At 32.6% G+C, this 24,194-nt stretch overlaps 3 protein-coding genes and 1 long non-coding RNA gene across 10 annotated transcripts; 2 read left to right on the forward strand and 2 right to left on the reverse strand.

The window, feature by feature from the left end:
- Nucleotides 1-83: 83 nt before the first annotated feature.
- On the reverse strand, nucleotides 84-2,670 carry LOC123261786 (ruvB-like helicase 1). The gene is made up of 3 exons (XM_044723580.1): nucleotides 2,402-2,670; nucleotides 1,664-2,339; nucleotides 84-821 (listed from the first exon to the last, which is right to left on the reverse strand). The coding sequence occupies exons 1-3, from the start codon at nucleotides 2,540-2,542 to the stop codon at nucleotides 268-270; spliced, it is 1,371 nt and encodes a 456-aa protein (XP_044579515.1). The 5' UTR covers nucleotides 2,543-2,670; the 3' UTR covers nucleotides 84-267.
- Nucleotides 2,671-6,078: 3,408 nt separating this feature from the next.
- Nucleotides 6,079-10,755, forward strand: LOC123262095 (phospholipase A-2-activating protein). Its single transcript, XM_044724126.1, has 6 exons — nucleotides 6,079-6,363; nucleotides 6,444-7,313; nucleotides 7,444-7,765; nucleotides 8,135-8,507; nucleotides 9,639-10,057; nucleotides 10,163-10,755. The coding sequence occupies exons 1-6, from the start codon at nucleotides 6,227-6,229 to the stop codon at nucleotides 10,490-10,492; spliced, it is 2,451 nt and encodes an 816-aa protein (XP_044580061.1). The 5' UTR covers nucleotides 6,079-6,226; the 3' UTR covers nucleotides 10,493-10,755.
- Nucleotides 10,756-11,446: 691 nt separating this feature from the next.
- LOC123262096 (dual specificity protein phosphatase Mpk3) lies at nucleotides 11,447-18,670 on the reverse strand. Of its 5 annotated transcripts, none has more exons than XM_044724130.1 (6): nucleotides 18,493-18,670; nucleotides 17,549-17,941; nucleotides 16,597-17,001; nucleotides 15,504-15,689; nucleotides 15,147-15,392; nucleotides 11,447-13,935 (listed from the first exon to the last, which is right to left on the reverse strand). In XM_044724130.1, exons 3-6 carry the CDS (start codon nucleotides 16,991-16,993, stop codon nucleotides 13,565-13,567), a joined length of 1,200 nt encoding a protein of 399 aa, XP_044580065.1. In that variant the 5' UTR covers nucleotides 16,994-17,001; nucleotides 17,549-17,941; nucleotides 18,493-18,670; the 3' UTR covers nucleotides 11,447-13,564. The 5 variants fall into 5 exon arrangements, with proteins under 5 accessions (XP_044580065.1, XP_044580064.1, XP_044580066.1 ...); XM_044724129.1 differs by having other exon boundaries at nucleotides 16,597-17,439; XM_044724131.1 differs by having other exon boundaries at nucleotides 15,147-15,389; nucleotides 16,597-17,941.
- A 1,957-nt stretch (nucleotides 18,671-20,627) lies between these two features.
- Nucleotides 20,628-23,113, forward strand: LOC123262098. Of its 3 annotated transcripts, XR_006508866.1 has the most exons (5): nucleotides 20,629-21,004; nucleotides 21,080-21,382; nucleotides 21,489-22,048; nucleotides 22,124-22,391; nucleotides 22,829-23,113. It is a non-coding gene; the product is annotated as an uncharacterized LOC123262098 (long non-coding RNA). The 3 variants fall into 3 exon arrangements; XR_006508864.1 differs by having other exon boundaries at nucleotides 20,628-21,004; nucleotides 21,489-22,391; XR_006508865.1 differs by lacking the exon at nucleotides 22,124-22,391 and having other exon boundaries at nucleotides 21,489-22,089.
- Nucleotides 23,114-24,194: the final 1,081 nt, after the last annotated feature.

Genomic DNA, 24,194 nt, shown 5'->3' on the forward strand with positions numbered 1-24,194 from the left:
AAACTATATTTCTTAAGATTAACATTAATAATCAATGAAATGATAAATATATAAATTATTCAAAGAAAAAACAATTACCTGAGAAAGTTTCAAAATATTTTATTCATCTTATATTAACACTATCTTAATGTATATTTGTCAGAACTTTTATGAACTATAAGCTAAATCAATCAATCAAAATATCCATTCATCCAAATTAATTAATAACATCCGTAATAGTTAATAATAATAAGAAAATAAATTTAACTTTAAGCAAATCATATAAAACTACATCATGAATTTATCTTTGTTATCAGTAAGAATTTTAGCTGATTTTTTAGCATCAAGGAAAAGATTTGCAACTTCTTGCATGTCTTCTTTCTTAATAATTGATCTTCCGTTGATTTTAGCTGTCAATGACGCCGGAGTAAGCAATTGAACAACGTATCTGAGAGTAGTCTGAGTTCCTAATTCACCCAGAGTCGTTAGGGCTTCATCTTCTATCTGCAGTCCTTCTGTTACTGCACGCAATTTAATAATCTGTTCAATTTCCGTGTTGGAGTACGGCAAGGTCTTTATTATCAGAAGACGATCTAACAAGTCCAGTGGAATTCCATGTGGCGCGACAATGTCTTCAGTACCTCTGATGACACATTGACCGCGATTAGTCGCGAATATCACGATAGGCGCGATCGCACTCTCTAATGAACGATGAAGATAGGTGAAGGTTTCAATGTCAAGCATGTGAACTTCATCGACAAATAAAACTCCAGGTACTAATTCTGCGACTCCTTGGTCTATGTACTGATTAACTACCTTGTTTATTTCTTTTCTCAGCTTGTCTGTAATATAAAAATTAATAATTATCATAAAATGAAAAAAAATTTTTTTTTAAGGGGCACACTTAGTGTGAAATTTAAAAAAAATCGATTTTTTTTATTTTATATTCCGATAGGTTATACCTTTAAAAATAACATACTAAAATTTTTAATCGATATCTCAAATAGTTTTCGAGTTACAGCCATTTCTAGAGTAGCCGCTCGGCAGTTAGAATAGGATCATTTTATCTTTAAACGCGTCTTTTTCGAAACAGCATTTTTCAAATTTGCTGCAGTGATTACTTGGAAACAAATGATCCGATCACTATCAAATTTTTTTCTGCATGTTCTGTATATAGTTCTCCATACAATGATCTACCAATTTTTTGATCTGATCAAAAATCGAATTTTGGCAGGCCAAAAACGACTAAAATTTTTGGGTAAAATTCAACTTTTTTTTTTAAAACACCGCCATTTTATCAATTTTTGATATTTTTTTGGCCGTAGGTCATTATACGGACAATATTTTCTAGTTCAACGAGAATTTTTTTTTTGGTTTCATCCACGGAGAAGGCCGGAATCACTGCAGCAGTGGAAGACTTTTTTTTAGCGCCGTCGGAGATCGCGTGTAACTCGAAAAATATTAAATTTTTTTCCTCAAAAATTTTATTGTATATTCTTAAAATATGTATAAATATACGCTTAAAATTTTAAAACATTTGATACTGTAGTTTTTTTTTTTAATTCCCAAAAATCGCCTGTTTTTTTAAGCTGTCACACTAGGTGTGTCCCTTAATTGTATATTAAAATAAAAAATTATATTTTTTAATTATAAATAATTTAATTAAAAATAAAAAATCAATTACCAGTAATTTCTGTCTTTTTAGGCTTCATCAATTGCCCCATCATCGACATAATATCTTGACCACCTTGCGGCTTAGCATTAGCAATATCTAAATCATGAAGAGTAACATCCTGAACAACTTCTTTCTTTTTATGAACGTCTCCTTTCGGCAGAGGAACATATTCTTCAGCTTCAAGATCAAACTCTGTCGCATAATTGTCACTTCTGCCCTGTCTTTTTACGGCACCGCTGTTAGCCTCTATGTAAATTACATCACCGGTCTCAACTTTCTCCTTCTGCAGCGACTGATAAATAGAAGGATCCAGCTTCAATTGCTTCGTACCCTTGGCGGTCTTCAGCCCAATAATTACATGCGAGACAGTCTTGCCGTAGCCACCCATTGGGTTCTCTGTCTCGACTGGAGTAAGCTCAGTGACTTCACCCTCGTAAACTTCCTTGGTCTCTTTGATTCTCAGTCCAATAGCGCGACGGAAGTTCTCCATTAATACCTCGGTTTTTTTTATTTCTGAACTGTAGACCTCTGATCCAACCATTGGGCAAAATGGCACTTTGTTACCCAGTTCCTGGGCTATTGCTAATGCGATTGCCGTTTTTCCAGTACCTGGTGGACCAGCAAGCAAGACAGCGCGACCAGCCATCTTCTTGGATCTAATTAAATCCACAACAATACCCGCAGCCTAAAATATTTTCAAGTAAATTAATATTAATATTATTAATAAAAGTAAAACAAAATTCTAACCTCTCGTGCACTTTCTTGACCAACAAGTCCCGCTGCTGATTGTATCGCAATTCCATTTTCATCAAGTCCAAGACCCTTGATGTGTGTATGTGCTGAAACTCTTTGAGTTTTGGCAGTACTTTTAACTTCTTCAATCTTCATTTTTTTTTTCAGTTTAATAAAAACGCTGTAACTAACCAAATATAATGTTTTACTCCTTCACAACGTGATTATTGATAAAACAACCGGCAATTTATTTATTCCGTAGCCTCGCTCACACCACAGCGGCTTAACACCGTACCAAAAACTACGGAAGCCTGGTTGGCTCATCGATGACTTATAAGAAAGTAGCGCTACACTCGCTTATTGTTTACATGTATACTACCCATAAGTATAAAAGTAACTAGTAAAAAAGTCACTAGTGCACTTCCATGTTATTCTTCCATCTAGTGGATGTTATTTTTATTTATTGAAAACTTTACTTACTGTAGTTTTTTCGCCCGGGAGTATTAAAATACTCGGTTTCAGCGCGGGAAAGGAATCATTTTAAATAAAAGAATTCTATTTAGACGTTATTTAATTTTGATCAAAATTATTTTTTTTCCCCTCCGGGCGTAAAGCATCAACTTTAGCCCCGCTGTGCGAAACGAAGTTGTCGCTTTCCGCCTTCGTCGGGGAAAAAAATAGTATACACTTCTCGGGAAGTAAATAAGAAAGCCTCAGATCACATGTTTGTTGACCTCGGCTTCGCCTCGGCCAACAATTACATGTGATCTGAGACATTTCTTACTTTACTTCCCTAGGTGTGTAATATACTATAGTCGGTTTCAATTTATTATTCAAGTTGACAAAATATTAAAAAGCTTCAAAATATAAAATTGAGGTTTACAATGACGTGATCTTAGCAATCTAAGCTCTCGGTGAGAAGTGTCGTTACATAGTTTTTCCGAAGAGCTTCAAACTCCGTTCTTCTCCCACCATAACTCCCATACATATATCCGCTCTTGTACATATATACACTGATAGAAGGATTTATTTGTATTAAAAAATATTTGTTAATAGTTAACAAATCATTTATTAGAGACCATTTTTTAGTATTAAACAAATATTTCTTAGTATTTAAAATCATTCGTTTGTATTTAATAAATCTGATATTCATTTATTAAATATTAATAAATCTTTTTAAATAATAAAAAATATTTGTTAAAGACTAAAAAGTGGTCTCTAATAAATGATTTGTTAAATATTAACAAATATTTTTAATTATAAACAAATCCTTCTATCAGTGTAAGTACACATATTTCTACTACATATAAATGATTTTCACACACTAATATATAATATTTTCTATTATATTCACATATATTTATTTATAAATTATATGTATTGCAGTGCATTAATATTCGTATTTTGCAAATTAGATTAAGCTTATTACTATTTCTATCAATCTATAGTCTATTAAAACTATGAAATAGTTTAATTGTTAATGTAAGAGATAAATATCATTTAATAATATTTATTTTATACAATCTTATTCTTTTAACATTAATTAATGTAGTAGTCTATTTCTTTAGTTTAATAATTTATTCAAGTTATAACTATACTCTTTACAATATTCGAATGAAATTAATAAAGTTTCACAATAATTAATCAATCCCGTAGAATATAGTTATCAGTAAAACGATACAATAGATTAAATTCGTGTATAAGTATTAATGTCAAGATGGTACTCCGCGGTTACAATAATACGATACGTTAAGTAAAGGAAAATATGATAAGTGTAGTAGGTAACCCGTAGATGTGTGTATCTCAGAGGCTGAGGAAAGTCTGTCTCGTGCGCCTTGACTCTTGAGGGTGTTAGCCTTTGCTAACACTTAGCGTTGTTCTTGGGGTCCCGTGACGTCATGAGCCCCTTGAATGCCGGGGAAGGGATTTTATGGCCCAAAGAGTACGGTGGTTGACGCAAAATTTTCGAGAGTGGAAATGTACTCCCACATTAATAATTATTTATAAGTTGGATACAGGATATACATTTTTAATTTAATTTTTATATATTTCGTTGCAATATTATATTAAAGCAAGTTTAACAAAAATATGTTATTTAACGATCTTATTTTTTTGTTACATATTTGTTACGTTATTATTTAGCCGTTGAAACAAGGGATCATAGAATTTTTCTCACACGTGTCTTTTATGGCTTTTCCTCAGAATCTCAAGTACCTAAAATTTCTCAGAACTCAACTACAATGTCCCTTTGTACTCGATAATAGCTTATATTTATTTGAAACAAAATATACTTTATATAATAAATATTCTACGATACAGAACCTAAACTTTCTAATTTGGATAGTGTTCACTATTTAAATTATGAATTAATAAATAGTATATTACACACCTGTGGCAAGAAAATGAGAAATGTCTCAGAACACATATATGTTGCCCGAGGCGAAGCCGAGGTCGACATATATGTGATCTGAGATATTTATTATTTTCCTGCCATAGGTTTGTATACTATTTTTCTGTCCGACAGAGGCGGAAAGCGGCAATTTCGTTTAGCGCAGCGGGCCGAAAGTTGCCACTTTCCGCCTGGAGGGCAGAAAATAATTTTTTTGCCCTCTGGGCGGAAAGTGGCAACTTTGGTCTCACTGCGCTAAACAAAGTTGCCGCTTTCCTCCTTCCTCGGACAAAAAAATATTATACAGCCCTTGGGAAGTAAAAAAGAAAACCTCAGATCACATATTTGTTGACCTCGGCTTCGCCTCGGCCAACAATTACATGTGATCTGAGGCTTTTCTTGTTTTCCTTCCCAAGGGGTGTAATATACTATAATATAATCTAAATTACATTTAAATTTGCACTGGCTGGTAGCAACACCTTCTGGGATGCATCTAGAGGCATTACATCCAACTTGTGCACTTGTTACTTGTGGATCCAAAATAGGGACAAAATGGCGTCATTTCTCAATCATTACGTATACATGTGTGCAGATGCAAAACAAAAACATCAACAATTAAAGTATAGTAAATGAATTGGCACCTAATTAATAAATAAAAAAAACTAAATAAATAAATAAATAATATTTTTTTAATTATAGTAAAGGAAAATTTTCAACTAATTACATACACTGGCCACTTACACCAGGAAAATAAGCTTTAATAGTTTGTACAGATATTTTATTATCTTTTACAGGTAATCTAACTGTAGCCTTTCCATCAGAAACTCTAAAATAATTCATTTTAAAGTTTTTTTTAAAGTACCCTGATAGCCACAGTTTCAGACCAACCAAGTTGGTGTCAGATAGTTGCCACCAACTTAGCGACAACTTGCGGTCAACTTCCGAATTTGTAACTGTTGGCGCCAAGTTGGCTACAAGTTTCTGAGAAAAAAGAGACCAATCTACTGCCACAATATGTCGCCAAATTTCTTGAGAAACTTATCGTCAACTTGGTGTGAAAAAGTTTCAGAGCAACTTTTGCCGACAACTTGGTGAACAAGTTGACACCAACCGAGTTACTTTCCAAGAGTTGCCGCCAAGTTGGTGACGAGTTGCGGCAGTAGATTGACAAAAAGTTGCGGCCAACTTGGCTATCAGGGTATATATACTTCAAATTGAGTTCGATGATATCAGCTGATGGTTGAAAGTTGTAAACTTTATCGAATAGATAGATGCCACCACCGCAAACTTTGGAAACAAAAAAAAAACAAGAGCCACCTAAATTACTAACGGGAGACGATTACTGTTGTGGTATCATTTCAATGGCATCAATCTTACCCGTATCATTTGAAATATTTATCTCTGGGTGACTTGCGTAATTTTTTTTAAACCTCACAAACAAAGAAAAAGACATGGAAAAACTCCCGTACAGATTGAGTTCCATTCTGGTCGGTCACAGTGAAGACGTTCGAGATATCACGGCATTTGAAAATGGAACTATTGTTTCTGTATCTCGAGACAAAACGGCACGTGTATGGATACCTAACCGGTAATTATGTACAACAATAATTTTTCTATAAATTTAATTCAGTGTAAGCTTTAGTCTAAAATAAAAAATCTATTTTTCAGAGACGATTTTGAATTCAGCCCGTCAACTATTTTGAGAGGACACACCAACTTCGTAAGCTCGGTTTGTGTGTTAAATCCAACGGAAAAATATCCCAATAGTTTAATAATAACTGGTAGTAATGATCATCATATTTGTATTTATAAATTGGGAGAGTCTGAGCCAATGAAAAAAGTAAAAGCTCATGCAGACACTGTGTGTAATTTACGCGCAGGAATTGAGGAAGGGACATTTTTATCGAGCTCCTGGGACCTCAGTGCAAAACTGTGGAGCTTGGATAATGTTGAAGAGTCATTATTGACTTTACACGGTCATTCATTGGCAATCTGGTGCATTATCGACCTTCCGAACAAAGCCATTGTCACTGGCTCAGCTGACAAAAATGTTATTGTTTGGAATCGTGACGGTGCTCAGGTTCACAAACTCGAGGGTCACACTGATTGCGTGAGAGATATAGCCGCGATAAAAGCTGACGAGTTTTTAACTTGCGCCAATGACGCTACTGTCAGACACTGGAACGCTGTCACGGGTACCAATTTGGGAGTTTATTACGGACACGATAATTATATCTACAGTATTTCCGCTACGTTCGATGGCAGTCTGGTAGCAACCTCCAGTGAGGATAAATCAGTGAGGATTTGGAAAAATGGTAAAGTGGATCAGACATTGATGATCCCAACGACCTCAGTTTGGTGCGTTGACATTCTGCCAAATGGTGACATCGTTTCGGGGTCATCGGACGGAATTATCAGGATATTTTCAGCGGATTCATCACGTTGGGCAAGCCCGGAAATAATGAAAGTTTATGAGGCAGCAATTATTGATGACCAAACGAAATCGCAGCAGGCACTTGGTAATGTTAAAATAAATGAGTAAGTATTTGTTTTATTTGATAATTATTAATGGTTGCTAGTGTGTATATTTGTCGAGCGAATAGTTGTAATGATAACAAACAGATGCTGACGAGTTATGTCTTTTGGATTTAAACGACATCTTCCATAGGCTGCCGACAATGAGTGCATTGGCTCAACCAGGAACGAAAGATGGCCAGACCAAAATGATCAATCAAGGAGGCAAAGCTATCGCTTACTCGTGGTCCCAGAATGAGATGCAGTGGATTAAAATTGGCGATGTCGTTGGTGCTGTCAATAATGATTCACCTAAGCAACTTTTCGATGGTAAAGAATATGATTATGTCTTCTCGATTGACATTCAGGATGGAGTCCCACCGCTCAAACTGCCTTATAATAAAACTGATGATCCTTGGCATACTGCGCAAACATTTATTCACAAACATGGATTGAGCCAGATGTACTTGGATCAGGTAAGGAAAAGTTACTGATTAGATACTAAGAATATTTTTATGGGCATATTTGTCGAAAAATTCGAACACATATTTTTGGTCGAAAATTTTTTACAATCGCCTTGATACACTGATAGGATTTCTTAGCATTTAAGAAATCAATTCTTAAACATCGTTTCTTAGCATTTAAAAAATATTTATTAGTATTTAAGAAGTATTTTTTAGTATTTATAATATTTCTTGGTATTTAAGAAATATTTCTTAAATACTAAGAAATCCTTCTATCTTTATAAAGATATTGAAATTATCTAGTAAGAAAATTAATAAAATAAAATAATTTTTTATTGAAAATAAAATTTTATAATAATTTTTATCTACTTAATTTTATAGATTGCCAATTTTATAGTAAAAAATTCTGATAGCACACCATCATTCAATCCAAATTCATCATTCGCGGATCCATTTACTGGTGGTAATCGCTACATACCAGGATCAGGATTACCAAATGCGCCAGCAGCACAAGCAGACCCTTTTACTGGTGGCAACCGATATATACCTGGATCAAGTCAACCGAATGCTAAAGTACAAGCATCAACCTCTAACCCAGACCCTTTCACTGGCAGTAACAGCTACGTACCAGGACCTAGTTCTAGTATTACCTTACGTGAACCAATACCTGAATCATCAAATGCTTCAACGTTCTCTTACATCCCACATGGTAGTTATATAAAGCTGGAACAAGCTAATTATGCTGCCATACTAGGTAAAAATTTTATTTATTTATTTATTTTAAAGGGAAAAAAACGTGTAGAAGAACGTTTTCATGCTGATTTTTTATTAATTTTTTTAAGGTATCCAAATTAATGTTATCTATTGAAACTATCAAGTTATTTTCTACATGTATTTATATTCTTTCATATTTTACAATATAACTTAAAACGTAGCGGAGATATCAGCTGATACACATCGTAGCTTGTCATCCGACTTAGCAGTTGGTGTGCAGTATGGAAGCCACAATTTTTATCTGAAATCAATGGCACAGAAAAATTACTTTTTTTATTACAATTGCATTGAACCTCAATTATATGCGATATTTTTATTTAAACTATTTTTTTTTTTTAATAAACAATGTATGAAAAAATAGTAAAAAATCACCACTTTTTTTCACAACTCTCTAAAAAATACAAATTTTTACTTTTTTTTTGGAATTGAGGTTCATGTAGAAGATATACATATAATAAAAAAAGTAATCTTTCTGTGCCATTAATTTCAGATAAAAATTGAGGCTCTTATACTGCACACCAATTGCTAAGTCGGATGACAACCTACGATGTGTATCAGCTGATATCTCCGCTATTAGTTAAGTTATATTATTATTTAATACGAAAAAATACTCATTAATATATTTATAAAATAATCTGATAATTTCAATAAATAATATTAATTTTTTATACCTTAACCCTAGACTGGTCAACGTATGAGCGTGACGCCGCGCTCAATTATATTTTTTTTTTATTACATCTTCAATATTTACTCAAATTATTCAAAAAAATTTGACTTTGTTCCTTGAACATTTTAGGATATATTAATAGTTTTTTCAAACATTTTCGAAAACGTTAAATTGTTTAAAAAAAATTTGTGGTAATTCGCGGAGCTTTCCTTATTGCTTGACCAGAGTCGTAATTAGTTTTTTGTCCGCGGCGTTGCCGAAAACACCTTTAGTCTCTGCCTGTCAAACGTGTATGAAATGGCAATAAAGTCGTTAAGTCGCGTTTGTTGACCAGTCTAGGATTAAAAAAATTAATGAAAATCAGCATAAAAACGGCCTTCTACACGTATTTCCCCCCTTAAATCTATTATTATTCCAATACTAATATGGTATTAATAATTGCAGAAAAAATTAAAGAATTCAATAGTCAACTAGGAGAATGTTTAAAACGGATACCGGAGTCTAATTTGGAAGCTGTAGCTAATTTAGCAAAAGGTCAGCTCCAACAACCTGACGCTCAAATCGTCAGTACCCTCTGGACACTACTTGAGTGGCCAAATGAGTTTGTCTTTCCTGTACTGGATGTTGCGCGATTGGCGATTTTACAAAAATCAGGAAACGATATTCTCTGCAGTGAAAATTTGATACCAGTAATCCAACGTCATCTTGCGCCTGAGGCAGTAGCGGCAAATCAAATGTTGATTTTTAGACTATTAGCTAATATGTTTAATCATGAAGCAGGGGAAAAGTTTGGTCTTCAGTACGCAGAGTCTGTGTTGGATGTATTGCTGAAACTTCCTTCGGCAGGCAGTAAACATAATCAGGTATTTTATTGATACTTTATAAAAGAAAAATACATTTTGATAGATTAAATTGAATTGATAAAACATATACGTTTATTTGTTTTTTTTTTTTTTTTTTTTTTTCAGGTTGCAATTGCCACTTACATGTTAAATTTATCAGTAGCATTAAATAAAAATTCGGACGACATAACAAGTCGTACTAAAATACTTAATTTAATGACAGTACTAATGGATAAATTAAAAGATCCAGAAGCTATTTTCCGAGCGCTCGTTGCTCTTGGCACTCTTATTGCGGTAGTAAACAATGCCGATCATAAAAATACATTAGTCCAATTATTGAAGCAATCAGACAGTACAATTGCTCTATTAAAATCATCTTCTATAAGTAAATCAATGCTTGATGCTCATGGCAAAGTGTCCAAGTGTTCTAAACAAATATTGGATTTGATTGTCTAACATTAGTAAGTTTAATATATTAAAAAAAAAAAAAAAAAACATATTTTTTCAATTTATCATTATTAACATTTAATTTTGCTTTTCATATTATTATTATTATCATTATTATTACAAAAAAACAAACATTTAAATAAGTTTTTGCAGTTTATAAACAAATTAAGAATTATTAAACTCAAATGTGTGAAACACAAATTTTGTATTAGCCTGTAATTTTTTTACAGTCTTTTGTCAAGAACCAAATACATACGTGAATGATATTTTAATTAGAAATTATTACTTTATTAATTTAGTTATAAGTTATAATTAATTAATTAATTAATTAATATATAATAATAATTATAACAACAACGTGCAAGTCAGGTAAGATACATTATTTGTATTGCTAATTCAAGTCAGTTTCAAGTATTTACAACGATGAATACAAAATAATAATTTATACTTATATGTATATATATATAATTTTTTTCATATTTATTTATTTATATATGTATATTTAATAACATATACTTTTATATATATAATATCTGGTTAATTTCATTATCGGACAATTACGTCCACAAAACGTACAACAGACAACAGTGTAGTAGTAGAATATTGTTATTACATATTAACGTCGAATATATATATATACATATATATTTTTAAAATGTATTTATTTATAGTAATTTTTTTTTACTTTATTTCTCATATATAATATCCAGTATTTATTTTTAATTTGCAATTACAAGGCTGGGTTAGCTTTAATTCGCGGATAGTTGCATGAAAAATAATATTTACGTTATTAGACATTTATATTAATCATTAATTAATATTATGATTGGTGAACGGTTATTACATTTTTTTTAATAATATACACTGAGCTGGTTACAATTTTCAGCCTGTTATAATTTTTGTAATTGGAATGTTACTTTTTTTTACATTAGTCCACTTTAATTTTTCATTTTCTTCCATATATTTTTTTTACATTTTCGATATTTTATTTATAAAAAATAAACTTTCCATATCTCCGAGATCTGTAAGATAATAAAAATTACGGCAAATCCATGAATACTGCCGTTTAGTTATTTTACGTTTTGAAAACTCATACTTAGTAATAATTCCATAAATTTTTTGATAAGTAAAAAAAAATATACATGTATGTATAAATTTATATTAACGATCATTTAAATATTTTTACATAAATTAATATTATCTTTCAGATTTCACGAGACTGTTGTGAAATATCTCAAGTTGCACAATTAACAAACAATTTTGTGCTTATTACAAATATATATAATAATATATTGAAGGAATTACGTGATTCAATATTTCTTCTAAATGATTTTTATTATTTTTCGATCAAATTAGTGAGGAATGCCCTGTTTAAAAATGCACCGGTCTAATATACACATATTTTTATATTTTATTATTAAATATTAAATATATTTATTAATTTAAAAGGGACTTGTACTATGCTCGATGAGCATATCTGTACTTTAGTTACAATCCGGAAGCCAGAAAGTGTAGAAGACACAATTTTATTAATTTTTTTTTGTTTTAACCATAGAATAAGTCACTTTAGTGTATCCATATCAGCGCGTATGTGTATTTTTACAGTTGGAAATTTTTTTAAAAATCGCATAATCTACGTATAATCATTTGCTTGACAAGTCGAACTTTATGTGAATTTTTTAAAATTAAATTTTATCTTTATTTAAGAAATATATTTTTACTGTTTTATATATATATATTTATTTTACGAGAGGCGTTTCTACACAGTTAAAATGTGTTTTATTTTTTATTTTTTTTTTTAGTATTGATAAACCGTATCCAAGAAAAAAATTAAACACAGCCTCGATAATCGACGGTTTTCAAGGGAGGGAAGAAATATTAAAATATATACGTTTTTTTTTTCTAAATTTGACGATACTAACCAGGTAAAAAATTATATTCTAAAAAAATATGTACCGACATTACGAGAGCAATTGTTCAGATACATACTCGTTTCATTAATTTTAATAATTGTACATGTTTAAATTTTCTTTAAAATTGAAAAAATCAATTTTTGAAATTTAATTATTATTTTAATGTAGACTAATAAATTTAGCTTAAAACTATATGACACTAGCGCATTGGATCAAATTTTCTTATTAAAAAAATAACGGAAAAAAAATGATACATTAGTTCTTTCTTTCTTACAAAATACTTTCAAATTTCCAGAGCTAATCTGTGCTAGACAAATTCAAAAAATAATAAAATATATTATATTATTATTACTATTATAATAGCAAAGTGTCGATAGGTTTTCTATAACAATTTGAGATTTAATTGTTTTAATATATTTTTTTTTTTTTTTACGTAGAATGTCAACAGTCATATCTACTCTCTCCCTAAGTCATCGGGTGTTTGATATACAACTATACAAAACCGCGAGTGACCGTAACCGCTTGTTACAAAAAAATAAAAAAAAAATATATGTATATATACTTTGACAAATACAGTTTAAATGTTTATACATACAATGTGGTAAGATGTACACAGTATTAATATTAATAATATTATTTTACGTCCCCCAGCCTGCAGGGTAACTTGTAAAATCCTACAACGGAATAGTTGATGACTTACTTACTAGTGGGTTGAAAATTATCGACCACAATAGTAAAGCGACAATTATTTGATGCTTTTATAGTGTGTCCATTATTTATATCAATTAAATTATTTTTTCACCAATTTTTTATTTTACAATTGATATTTATTTTATCAAAGTTTAAAAAGTTTTATTCTTGTCATGAAGTTCGACCGGCGAACAAAATCATCATCAACAGTCGTTAATTCTCCTCTCTCCCAGAAAGTCACAACCACTGACATCAATTCGTTGTGACCATTAGATTTATCAGTGCCGTGTCATTCAAAATTTTATTATTTTTTAAATTATAATTTATAACGTAGACAAAACGATTTCAAATTTAAATATCTACGTTAATTTTTTTACACTACTAGGTTTAAACTTTTTCTAGCTAAATTTAGTGCAAAAATAATTGTAAAAAAATAGGGAGGGACCTAAAAATTGTACTGGGTCCCCCCGGGCCCGTCTCATTCAGCAGGAGTGCTCGCAGCCCATTTGTCGAACTCGATACCCGAGTCCGGACTGGGCCCCAGGTCAACGGGACTTAAGAAGCTCGGTGCAGGACAATTGCATGGCCCGCCAGGTTGGCAAGCACCAATGCAACGATTATTACGTTTGCGGTCACCTCGATCTCTTAATTCGCTCTCAAACCTGTATAACTGCTCCAGAAAACTGAAGTTTGGTGCGACGTTTGTTTTTCTACTTCTCACAAGGTTGAATGCGTCATTGAGACTCAGATTACATTTGTGCATAAGATAAGCTATTGTTATCGTCACCGATCTTGATACACCAGCTAAACAATGAACTAGAACTCCTTTGTCTGAACTACGTGCCTCTTCTGAAATTACAATATTATCAATTAATTATTATTCCTGTTATTATTATTATTATTATTATTGTCATTACTATTATTATCATCAGTAATATTATTATAGCTATTGGTCATGACTCAGTAGGCGATAAGACACCACTACATTACTATGCCATAAAGATAAGTATAATAGTCATGACTGATGTCAAGGACCATCAATAAATAAATAAAAAAAAAGGTAATATACTATAGATATATAAAATAGTTTTAATAATGAAAATTTTGATATCTCTATGTTTTAATGATTGAAGAAAAAAAATATAAATCTCGTTTTTTAACTTAAAAAATTAATTTCTTCCAAAATATATAATTACAAAATATTTTCTATGAATTATTCGTTTTATTTTTTCCCTGACAAAAAAATGGAATAATAATAAAAATTTCAACAAAAGTGTAGAGGGTGATTGTTGATATTACTTGCAAGTGTAAACGACGTAGCCCATCCCCGAGCGGACATCCGTTGTTTAATTATTTAGCATTTACCGCCCAGCACGTGGGAAATTTTTTCTATTTATAAAAAATCCCTCACCCAAACACCACCCAGGCGCCCAAGTATTTAAACAGGAAATCCTGTTTAAGATGCCGCCGACGACAACGTGATCCAGGAATTTTAGTTCTGAGAGACCGACACTATAAATTAGACTTACATCATTGAATGAAAGAATGAATAAAAGGAATAAGAGAAAAAGAAAGAGTTGAAAGAACAAGCTGAGCAGTATAAGTGAATTCCGACAATATTTTTTTTCAGTAAAAAAGCGATTATGAGCTAAACAAGTGCCGCTGTTTAAACTATTTTTGCATCAGTTCAGTGAAATTAAATGCTGGTAGTTATACTGGTGGTCAGACTGGTGATGCTGATGCATTCAGATTGCATAGTGGTGAATTACCACTTACACTGTAAATTCTATCTCTTTATACTATCATCTGGCGCAACGCACGAATTAAGTGTTACGATGATTAAGTCAAGTACATTGAACCCATTTGATCGTCATTGCGAGTAGGGGAATAATCGTGAGTAGTTGGGTATGAGTGTGCTACTCATTGTGCAAAGATTGGATTGGATTTAATATCAAACGTAAATCATCAATTAGATCTAATCAGTATTATTATTTTATCTAATCATATGTGTGCTCTCATTTATCGTATTTACTAAATGACTAATTAAAAATTTAACTTACCAATAAATTGAATGGCTTGTGGAAAAAAACTTGCTAAATTTTGACTGTGGTGGTCATTTATAGGTATCTGCATGTACTTTATAGACCCAGCATCCTCAAATACATTTGGTAAATCCGCCGTTACATTAAGTATATATTGTATTCTGTGACGAGATAATGAATCGTGATCTTCACTATTTGCTACATTACCAAGATATAAATGCGGCAAAATTTCCACGGGAAAGTCTTTGTCCTCTTCTGGGCCTACTTCAACAAAAATTTCAATTAAATATACGTATCAATCATTTTTATTAATAAAAAAAAATAATTAATGAAATTAATTATTACAAGCATTTAAAAAGTGTGTTGCATAATTACCAACAGAATCACAGGTGCTATCGCTGTCAGAGTCTGAGTAAGCTCTTGTGGGCGGTGTAGAAATTCGTAAAGTTCTGAGGCCCATTAACTCGCCTACATTGTTCTCTTGGCCCGGTTGTCCTTCAGCATTAGCTTGGCTGCCTTCGCACCACTCTGGATATCGATCTCTAAATGCTCCAAACCCACCTAAAATTAAAAATTATAAGTAACATTTATCATTGATGTTAAAAAATACATAATAAATAAATTATATTGAGTACTAATGTAAGTAAATCAGATATAAAATAATAATAAAAGCTTTTTAAAGTAATCTCTGGTGTTTATTGCTATTCATGAAAGATGTTAATTTATGGTAATCAGGTGCGGCAATGAATAAAGATCTCGGTATAAGTGTGAATGGACAACACACTTATGACAACCTCTATGAATGAGTGACCATAGGTATAATGTTATATAGTATAATGTATATGCATATATGTAGGTGTATAGATAAAATAGAATCAGTTGAAACTAAAGCCACAAATTATATTTCTCTGTCTTTCTCTCTCTCTCTCTCTCTCTCTTTTTTCTCTGTCTCTTCTCGAGTTGTACCAGAAAGCCTCCCACACAAATCAATACTTCATTCACAACTTCCCCTCCGGTTGTGCTTCAGCTGTCTGTAAGGTTACTACTTATTGTTACCGAGATGTTTGATAGATATTTAACAAGACATTAAACACCAGCATCGTTTAATCATATTTATTTATTATTTATTTTAAGAATTAATATGAGTAATAAATAATATTTTTATACTGCAAGTACATAGATAGATATGTGGATTACTCAGATAATTAAACACTAACAATAAAAATATAAATTTTTTTCTCAAACGAATTTATCATCCTACATAGTGTACGGTGGGTTAATTGAAGCCCATACTGATGTCTAATGTCGAGTTAAATCTATTGACCTCTCGGTCTTATCCAATAATTGTCGACTCGAGTATAAGAATAATAAAACTAAAGATATAAATATAAAAACTGGGCATAGTTATATTAAGAATTAAGAAAAAAAAAATAATACAAAAGAGTAAAAAAAATAAAGTAATTCTTACCAATGAGCGTAACAACATAGCCTCCAGAGCTTTTAAGTCTACGACTCAAGACCTGTATTGTCTCTCCTTGGTGTCCAGCTGGGTCTGTCGAATCGCCAATCAGTACAAATGTACCTCTCCTGTCGTCGTCACCGTACAAAAAAACCTCGACTCGATTCCTCAGCTCGAGACACCTAATGGTAGCCAGTAGATCAACTTTACCCGCAGCTAACCTTCTCAGCATGATGCTGGGTATGGCCAGTGGTACTGAGTTCCTGATGTGCGCTTCCAAGAAGTCTGAGTGTGCACGGCAGTCCAAAATAAGAAGCCTGTCAGGTCCACCTTGTGACCTGAGTTCTCTGAAGAACCACTCATGCCCCACGTATCCCTCCTCTTCAACCATTCCTTCACCCGGCATCTTCAATTCTTCAATTAAGATTTTTATAATTTATATATTATTTTATCTTCACCACCAACAGCACCAATAACCGACGACCAATATTAATATATGGCACTAGATCTTTAGCAGACAGTAGTTGAGTGTGTGAATAATAAAAAACAAAAAAACAAATTACAACAATAATAATAATGATGATGATGATGATGATGATAATAAAGTCACAGTCTCAATGGCGCTTGGACATAAAAATCACGAGAGCAAACGTCGTTACATCCATTTGATCTCTTGACCCAGCGTAAATGTTATATTCTTACATAAACCAGCAACGTTGTGTGCTAATTTAAAACCAGGCAGCAAAACAACAGCCTTACTTTTACAGTCTTTAGATACTTGTCACCTCACGATTATCGATCCCACCATTAATTGAGACAGCAACACTGATCAGCATTCATTTAAGTTCCCCACTGGAATGTTGTTTACTTTTATTTTTACCCACACATATACACACATGTCTCATGACACCACTTGACATAAATCATCAGTACCACAATATATAAACATATAACTACTCACGTATACATTAACATCAACCGGTCTCTTTCGTATACCAAGTCATCCCCACGTCACTTTAAACCGTGAAGAGCAGTTTTATCTTTTGTGCATCCGGCGAACCATGTCCAACCACGCTGTCCCTCATCCCTAGATTTATAGAGCCCTTTTTCCTCGGGTATACACTCAATACCTTATACCTTGTACTTCCTATTCTCGTCTTCTCAGCTCTCACGGCGATCCTTCACGGAGGGATGCTGCGCGTACGCCGGAATCACTGCCTCTTACTCCCTCTATTTTCTCAAAATCTTGTTTTAATCTTCTTACTCTCTCTTTCTCTTTCTATCTCATTCTCTCTCACCTTTTCAACTTCCTGTCACTTTATTCTTCTGTCAATTCTCCAATATATTTTAATCTCTGTAAAAATATTAACACTTTTATTATCTATTTATAATTTTTATAGCAATAAAGTATATAAATAAGTAATAAAATCATTTAATTATAAAAGTGTAATCAAAATTACACTTGATATAATAAATGTCGTCAATACCTCACTGTCTACCGCAACGTTATCGTTGCTATTTATTATTATTATTATTATTATTTTCATCACAAAACAATAATAAAAAAAAAAACTTACATATATTATATGTATGTGTATGTGTGTTTTGTCTGATGAGCATAAGTAACTAAAGCAAACTAAACCAAGTATGCAGTGATCAACAGAGTAGAGTACAGTGGAGATCAACCAACAAACTAACTAACCAACAAACCAACGAACACAACCGATACAACGACAATGATCATGTTTGATAATGTGTTGACGAGAACAACACAGTGTGTCTTTTGTTATTGTACATACATATTACAACAGAACAGATCAGCAACATAGTGATACATATACATACACATACACATACATATAGAGAATAACTAAACACAAGGACATGTATGACACTTATACATACACAAGGCTTAGCTTGTCAGCTTTACTAGTTATCGTTCTTCCTCGTCCGGTAACCCGCCGAGCACTCTTAACCCCGTGGTGCCCGTGATGCCGAGAGCCTCGCTCCTCGCTGCTCGCTGCTTGCTGGTGGCACTGGCAGCCACACCTTACCTCAAGCGTCCTTCCGTCGAGAATGGGCAAATGGCGGCTCCGACGAGCGCAGGGGGAACCAGAGACGAATCTCCATTGGATTAAAGTCACGAGGTACCATCCGGAGAACCAATCGCTGCACACACTGACGTCAGTTCATTGACAAAAGATGTTTTCATTAACGAGGCGTAGGTTGTTCGCGCAAGCGGCTGCGGGGAAATCGTATTCTAGGATCTCTGGCTGTTTGTATTTGGTTTAGCTGGATTGTGTGTGTTTAGGATGTGTGTGTTGCGGTCGATTCGCCGGAGAGGGAGAGACTGTTCTATTGTTTCTTCACTTTATCGTTCACTCTGCTCCTTTGTTTATCTCTCTTACTCATTGCGTGGGTAAACGTCCCGGGCTGTATATATATTAGTAAACAGTTGTATTTAAGAGTAATGTAATGTACATGTGTAAGTATGATGATGCGCATACAGAATTGCTTCCACCTGCATCAAAAAAAATAAACGCGGATTTACCGATCGTACATTTAGTTTATGAAAAAATAAGAAGAAATCAGTCAGTATATTTTCATATTCATATATTTGTTTAATATTTTTATTTATGTTTTTATTTATATTTGTAGGTGGATTTATGGATGAAAAATATTTAATACAAATACTCTCCAGTTTGTTTTATTTAAATATCAGAAGAAGAAATGAAAATGAAGTTAGCTGACATTTAAAAATTTTTAGAAATTTTTTATCGAAAAAATTTCAATTAAACAATTAAAAAAAAAAAAATATCACATGTTAAAAACTTGAAAAACTATAAGTGCAATTTTTTATAAATATCTTTTTAGTTGTAATTTAATTAAAAAAAAAAATAAAAAATTTTTAGACGTCTGCTAACTTCAGTGTCATGAAGAAGAAATATATATGAAGATAATAACAAAAGTAAGATTTAAATTAAGTAATAAAAATATCAAAAGAAGAAAAATAGAAAACAGTATGTTATCAAAAGCTTAAAAATAATCAGACATTTGATGATATATGTTACATAGATAACAACAAAAACAAAAAATAATAATGAGATGGATGGAGTAAAGAACTATCACACGGTCGTACTACACGAAAGGCCTTCAAACTGGCATGGGCGAATCCTCCCACTCGTCACGAATACAAACGTGGGCCATGCCAGCATTCCATTCATTTGGTGACCTGGTCTGGTATAGTAGGGTGCTGGGTGATGGTGCGGTGGTGTCGGTAGAGCAGATAGAATAGAATAGAATAGGAAGATCCTCGTGTTGGACGTTCTATCGTCGCTTACTCCCCCACACTGTTCCTACTCTTTACCCTGAATGTCCTCGAAACGGAGGAGAAGAGACAGGATGGGCCAGCTCCCAGGAAGAACAAAGACACAATGATAGTTTGAGACTGACTATATACACTCGACCTTCTACAAAGTGGAACCCTGGCACGTGAACTCGCGTGTATGGAATCCTGTTCTCTCCTCTCTGGTCCCTACCCGCTCATACTCAATCCCGGGTCTCTACTCCTATACCTACTCGACATCTTCTTTCTTTATTTATCACAAGTTTTGTTGGAGCATACCATAGCTATACTCTATACCTAACCATACCATACCACTCACTCCATATAATACTCTACCTGTATCTTCTCAGCTCTACTCGGCAGCAGCAGCAGCAGCAGCAGTTAAGTCGCCCCTTTCACTCTACTCGTGAAACTCTCTCACGCTCACGCTACCCCAAAACTCACACTTTTCTTTTCACCTACACAACATCACTTTCAGCAACTAAACGTATACCATTTATTCGCTTTAAGGGGATTCCAGTGGAATAGAATATAAGATGCTTTTATTTCTCGGTAACTCAACTTCCACTCAACTCCATTCGCCTTCGCCTTCGTATCGTCTTTTCATTCATTCTTGGACTTGGATACTTGTGTTGATACACATAGAGTGTATGTATAGGTATAAATCCACAAGTATAGATGAGTACGTAGACATTATACACATACATTAACTTGTGCTTTAAAGAATTCAGCTGCATTATATTGAAAGCTGTCTAACTTAAGTTAGACGACTATCTATATCTTACATTCATTAATCCTATTTTCTTCACTGCTTACTGCTTAGGTCATGCTCATGGTGGTAAAATAAAGGCCTATTGAGCTATTAGTTATCAGGGTCTCGGCATCAACCATCAGCCATCCAACAAAAATGTAATAAACTAATCCCAATACTAATCCATACAACTAAACAGTTAAACTACTGGTAGACAGGAAATACAATAGCCAGCTTCAAGGACTTAACTTGTCTTGTTCCTTATATTACTTTATTTTTAAACTGTCCAACATTTTATGAATTGAGCTTAAGAATATCAGGTAGGTCATGCACGTTATATCAAGTACCCAGAGCACGCACTTGAATTACGTAATTTTATTTTTATTTTTATTCAGCTACCAGTCACCAGATGTTTTTTATGACACATTATACAGCTGAAACTATTTCTGCTAAAGCTACTGCTGTTATTATAATTCATCATTCATATATTTCCTGAATACTGGTGTTTAATATATCAGATAGACTCTATATGGACATAAAAAATATAACACTTAATGTTATTATATATTTTGTTATGAAATATAAAATAGCGCTAGGACATAGTGGTCAGCTAATGTGGGCGTTTGACTGCTGTGTGTGATCGATCAGCCCACGGAGTTTCCAGTTAATTTCCAGATGAACCGGAAATTCCACCCACGGTAATACATACATTCCCTGTAAAATTAAGTAATCAATTAATAAAATCTCAAATAAACGTTGATTAATTAATACCAAATACTATTTCATTGTCATTGTATTTTTCAGGATGTGATAGATGATCTTACAGATAAATATTTTCTCATAATTATATTACAGCTAAATAAAAGCAATGAAGACACTTTTGGTGATACGATATGATGCGATATGACACTTTGTGTGATATTAAAACACAAATTCCTTTTTGCTTGTGTTGTATTGTATGGTATTATATTATATTAATATTCAAGTTGTTGATGACTGGGTATATAATATAATACATCACATAAGTGTGACCGATTTTTTCAAGCATAAACAAAATAAAACATCCTCTAGCAGTCTTGATATTTAAAGCAGAAACAGATAAGCGTGTAGTACACATAATACTCATGGTATTTATGTACATATACATATTATATATTTACATCTATATATATTAGAGTAGAGAGACTGAACTCACACCCATCTATGAGTACATATGAAGAGGAAACCGATTATCGCTGGTGAAGTTTCGTCCAGATGTTGTCTTCATGCCCGCTCCTATGCATACCGGAAGCCAGTGCCTACGAGCATAGCTAAGTCATCATGAATAGAGAACTCATCATGTATTCATGTTTATGTGGTTCTTGGTATGTAGCTTGTTGCCTGTAGGATGTTTGTCCATGTACTAGTAAGTACCATACGTCTTTACTCAGTATTTACAGTTTACATTTTATTGGTATGTATGTGTGGATAGTGGATACTCAAGTGTGATGACTGTAGAGCTGCGGATGAGTGTAAGAGAGTGTGTAAAGTCCATGTGATTACCACGAAAGGAGGCCCCAGGTTGACAGGAAATGGTTCGAGATAAGATAATGACGTCCCTCGCCTCTCCTGCATCCGGAGTTGTAGCTTTCTTTGCCACTATACTACGCCGCGATATGCCGTTTAGTTTGACTTTTATAAAGCCTTCTTTATATTCCACTTAAACAGGTATATACATGTTAAAAAAACAATCTATACATAAATGTATTTAACATAAGTACTTATGTATAGAAAAGAAAAGGATATATAAAAATGATGCAGAGCTTTACTTCCTTTGATATGCATCTATATTGAGAGAGGCTTTTACCATGTGTACATCCGCTCTAAATTTGCAATTGTTTCTTCATTATTATTATTATTAAAAATTACATTATAAGAACAATTGCTGTCTTGTAGGAGTACATTACGGTTTGTATACAAATAAAGTAATCCATTATTATTTTTTTTTCTTTTCCATGCCCATAATAATATTTATAAAGACTAGATTGAAATTAATTATTTAATTAACAAAGTGGTTTATTCACTGATAGAAAATAGAGGATGCAGATGTCATTGTTTTTACTGTTGGTATATTATTAATTTGTTTAATTAAAAAAATGTTTCAGACAGACGTACCGGATAAAGTTAAGAAGATTTGATTCACTATAGTAATGAAAGTGTTATTTTTTTATAAGGAAGAATATGACAATGACGATAATAATGAGGATGATGGAAAACTAGCGCGCAGCAGCATTACCCAGAACGACTTTTCCGTAGAAAGTATCCCAGAATATCAGAGTAATAGCTTTCACGTTTAAAACATGCAATGTCTCATTTTGAGACATGACATGTGAATTCTATTGGGCAATAATAAACTTATCCGGACGGTAGTAGACCGTCTAACTAATCAACCAACATAGGATTAATTCTCTCTACCCTCCGTTCGTAATAATTGATTATTTTATATCCTAAAATTAGAATTCTATAACAATATGCATAAAGCTCTTCATAAATAACTGGTACACCTGCAATAGAACGAATTATTTTATATTTATTATTATCTATATATATTCATACGTATTAAAACGTCAAGATATATCACCAGAAGCTATGAATTTTAATAAGATATAAAATAAAAATAGAAAATTTATTAAATACTAAAATATCTTTTCATGGAAATAATATCATTTGAATTTTCTATTTTCAGGTTTCAGGTCGCGAATTTGTTTTACAATATGTATATGCAAAAATAGAAAAAAAAAAAAGGTGTATGATGTTTAAGTACATCGATCCCTGGAGAGTATTATAATCTCAGGCACTCCGGGCTATCAGCTTTTCAATACTGACCAAGTATTTTGCAGGGTTGCTTTTCTAGAAAAGCCCGTAACAGCCAACCGGTTTACCTGGACGAATCGATTACTTGCCATTTTCCGAAGGTTCACGATATTTATTTTAGGTAAAAGCACCATATACCAAATATATACCCGGAAATAACGCTGCTGGAGGTATAATATTTTCAGAATTGTTATTCTAAAATTTTCAAAGGACTTGAGGGGCATTCCATGCGAAAAGGAAAAATGATTAAAATTTCTCTAATTCATTCTAATTTAGTCCTAATTTATTATTAAAAGTTTATATGTTACTAATTTGTAAAAAAAATTTTTTTTAATCAATAAGAAAATCGATTTTTCTCTCCTAGTAACTTTTCAGCCGTACTAACTTGTATCCGAGTCAAATGTTGTTTTAATAGTTTTAAGAACGAATTTTTTTATGTTCGTTATTAATTAACACCTAAGTTTATCAAGATCGTGTTGTCAGCATGCTAAATCCTTTATTTGCGTTTTTTAATTATCCTAAATAATTTATAGTTAAATACATAAACAACAATGTTTCTAAAGTTGAAATAATATAAAAGTCTTTTTAATAAAAAACTTCATGTACACATTTTGTACTTGTCCCACTAATTACAAATGTCTGTCCCACCAGTCACAA

This window comes from Cotesia glomerata, linkage group LG3 (genome assembly GCF_020080835.1).
Source record: "Cotesia glomerata isolate CgM1 linkage group LG3, MPM_Cglom_v2.3, whole genome shotgun sequence".
Taxonomy (NCBI): domain Eukaryota; kingdom Metazoa; phylum Arthropoda; class Insecta; order Hymenoptera; family Braconidae; genus Cotesia; species Cotesia glomerata.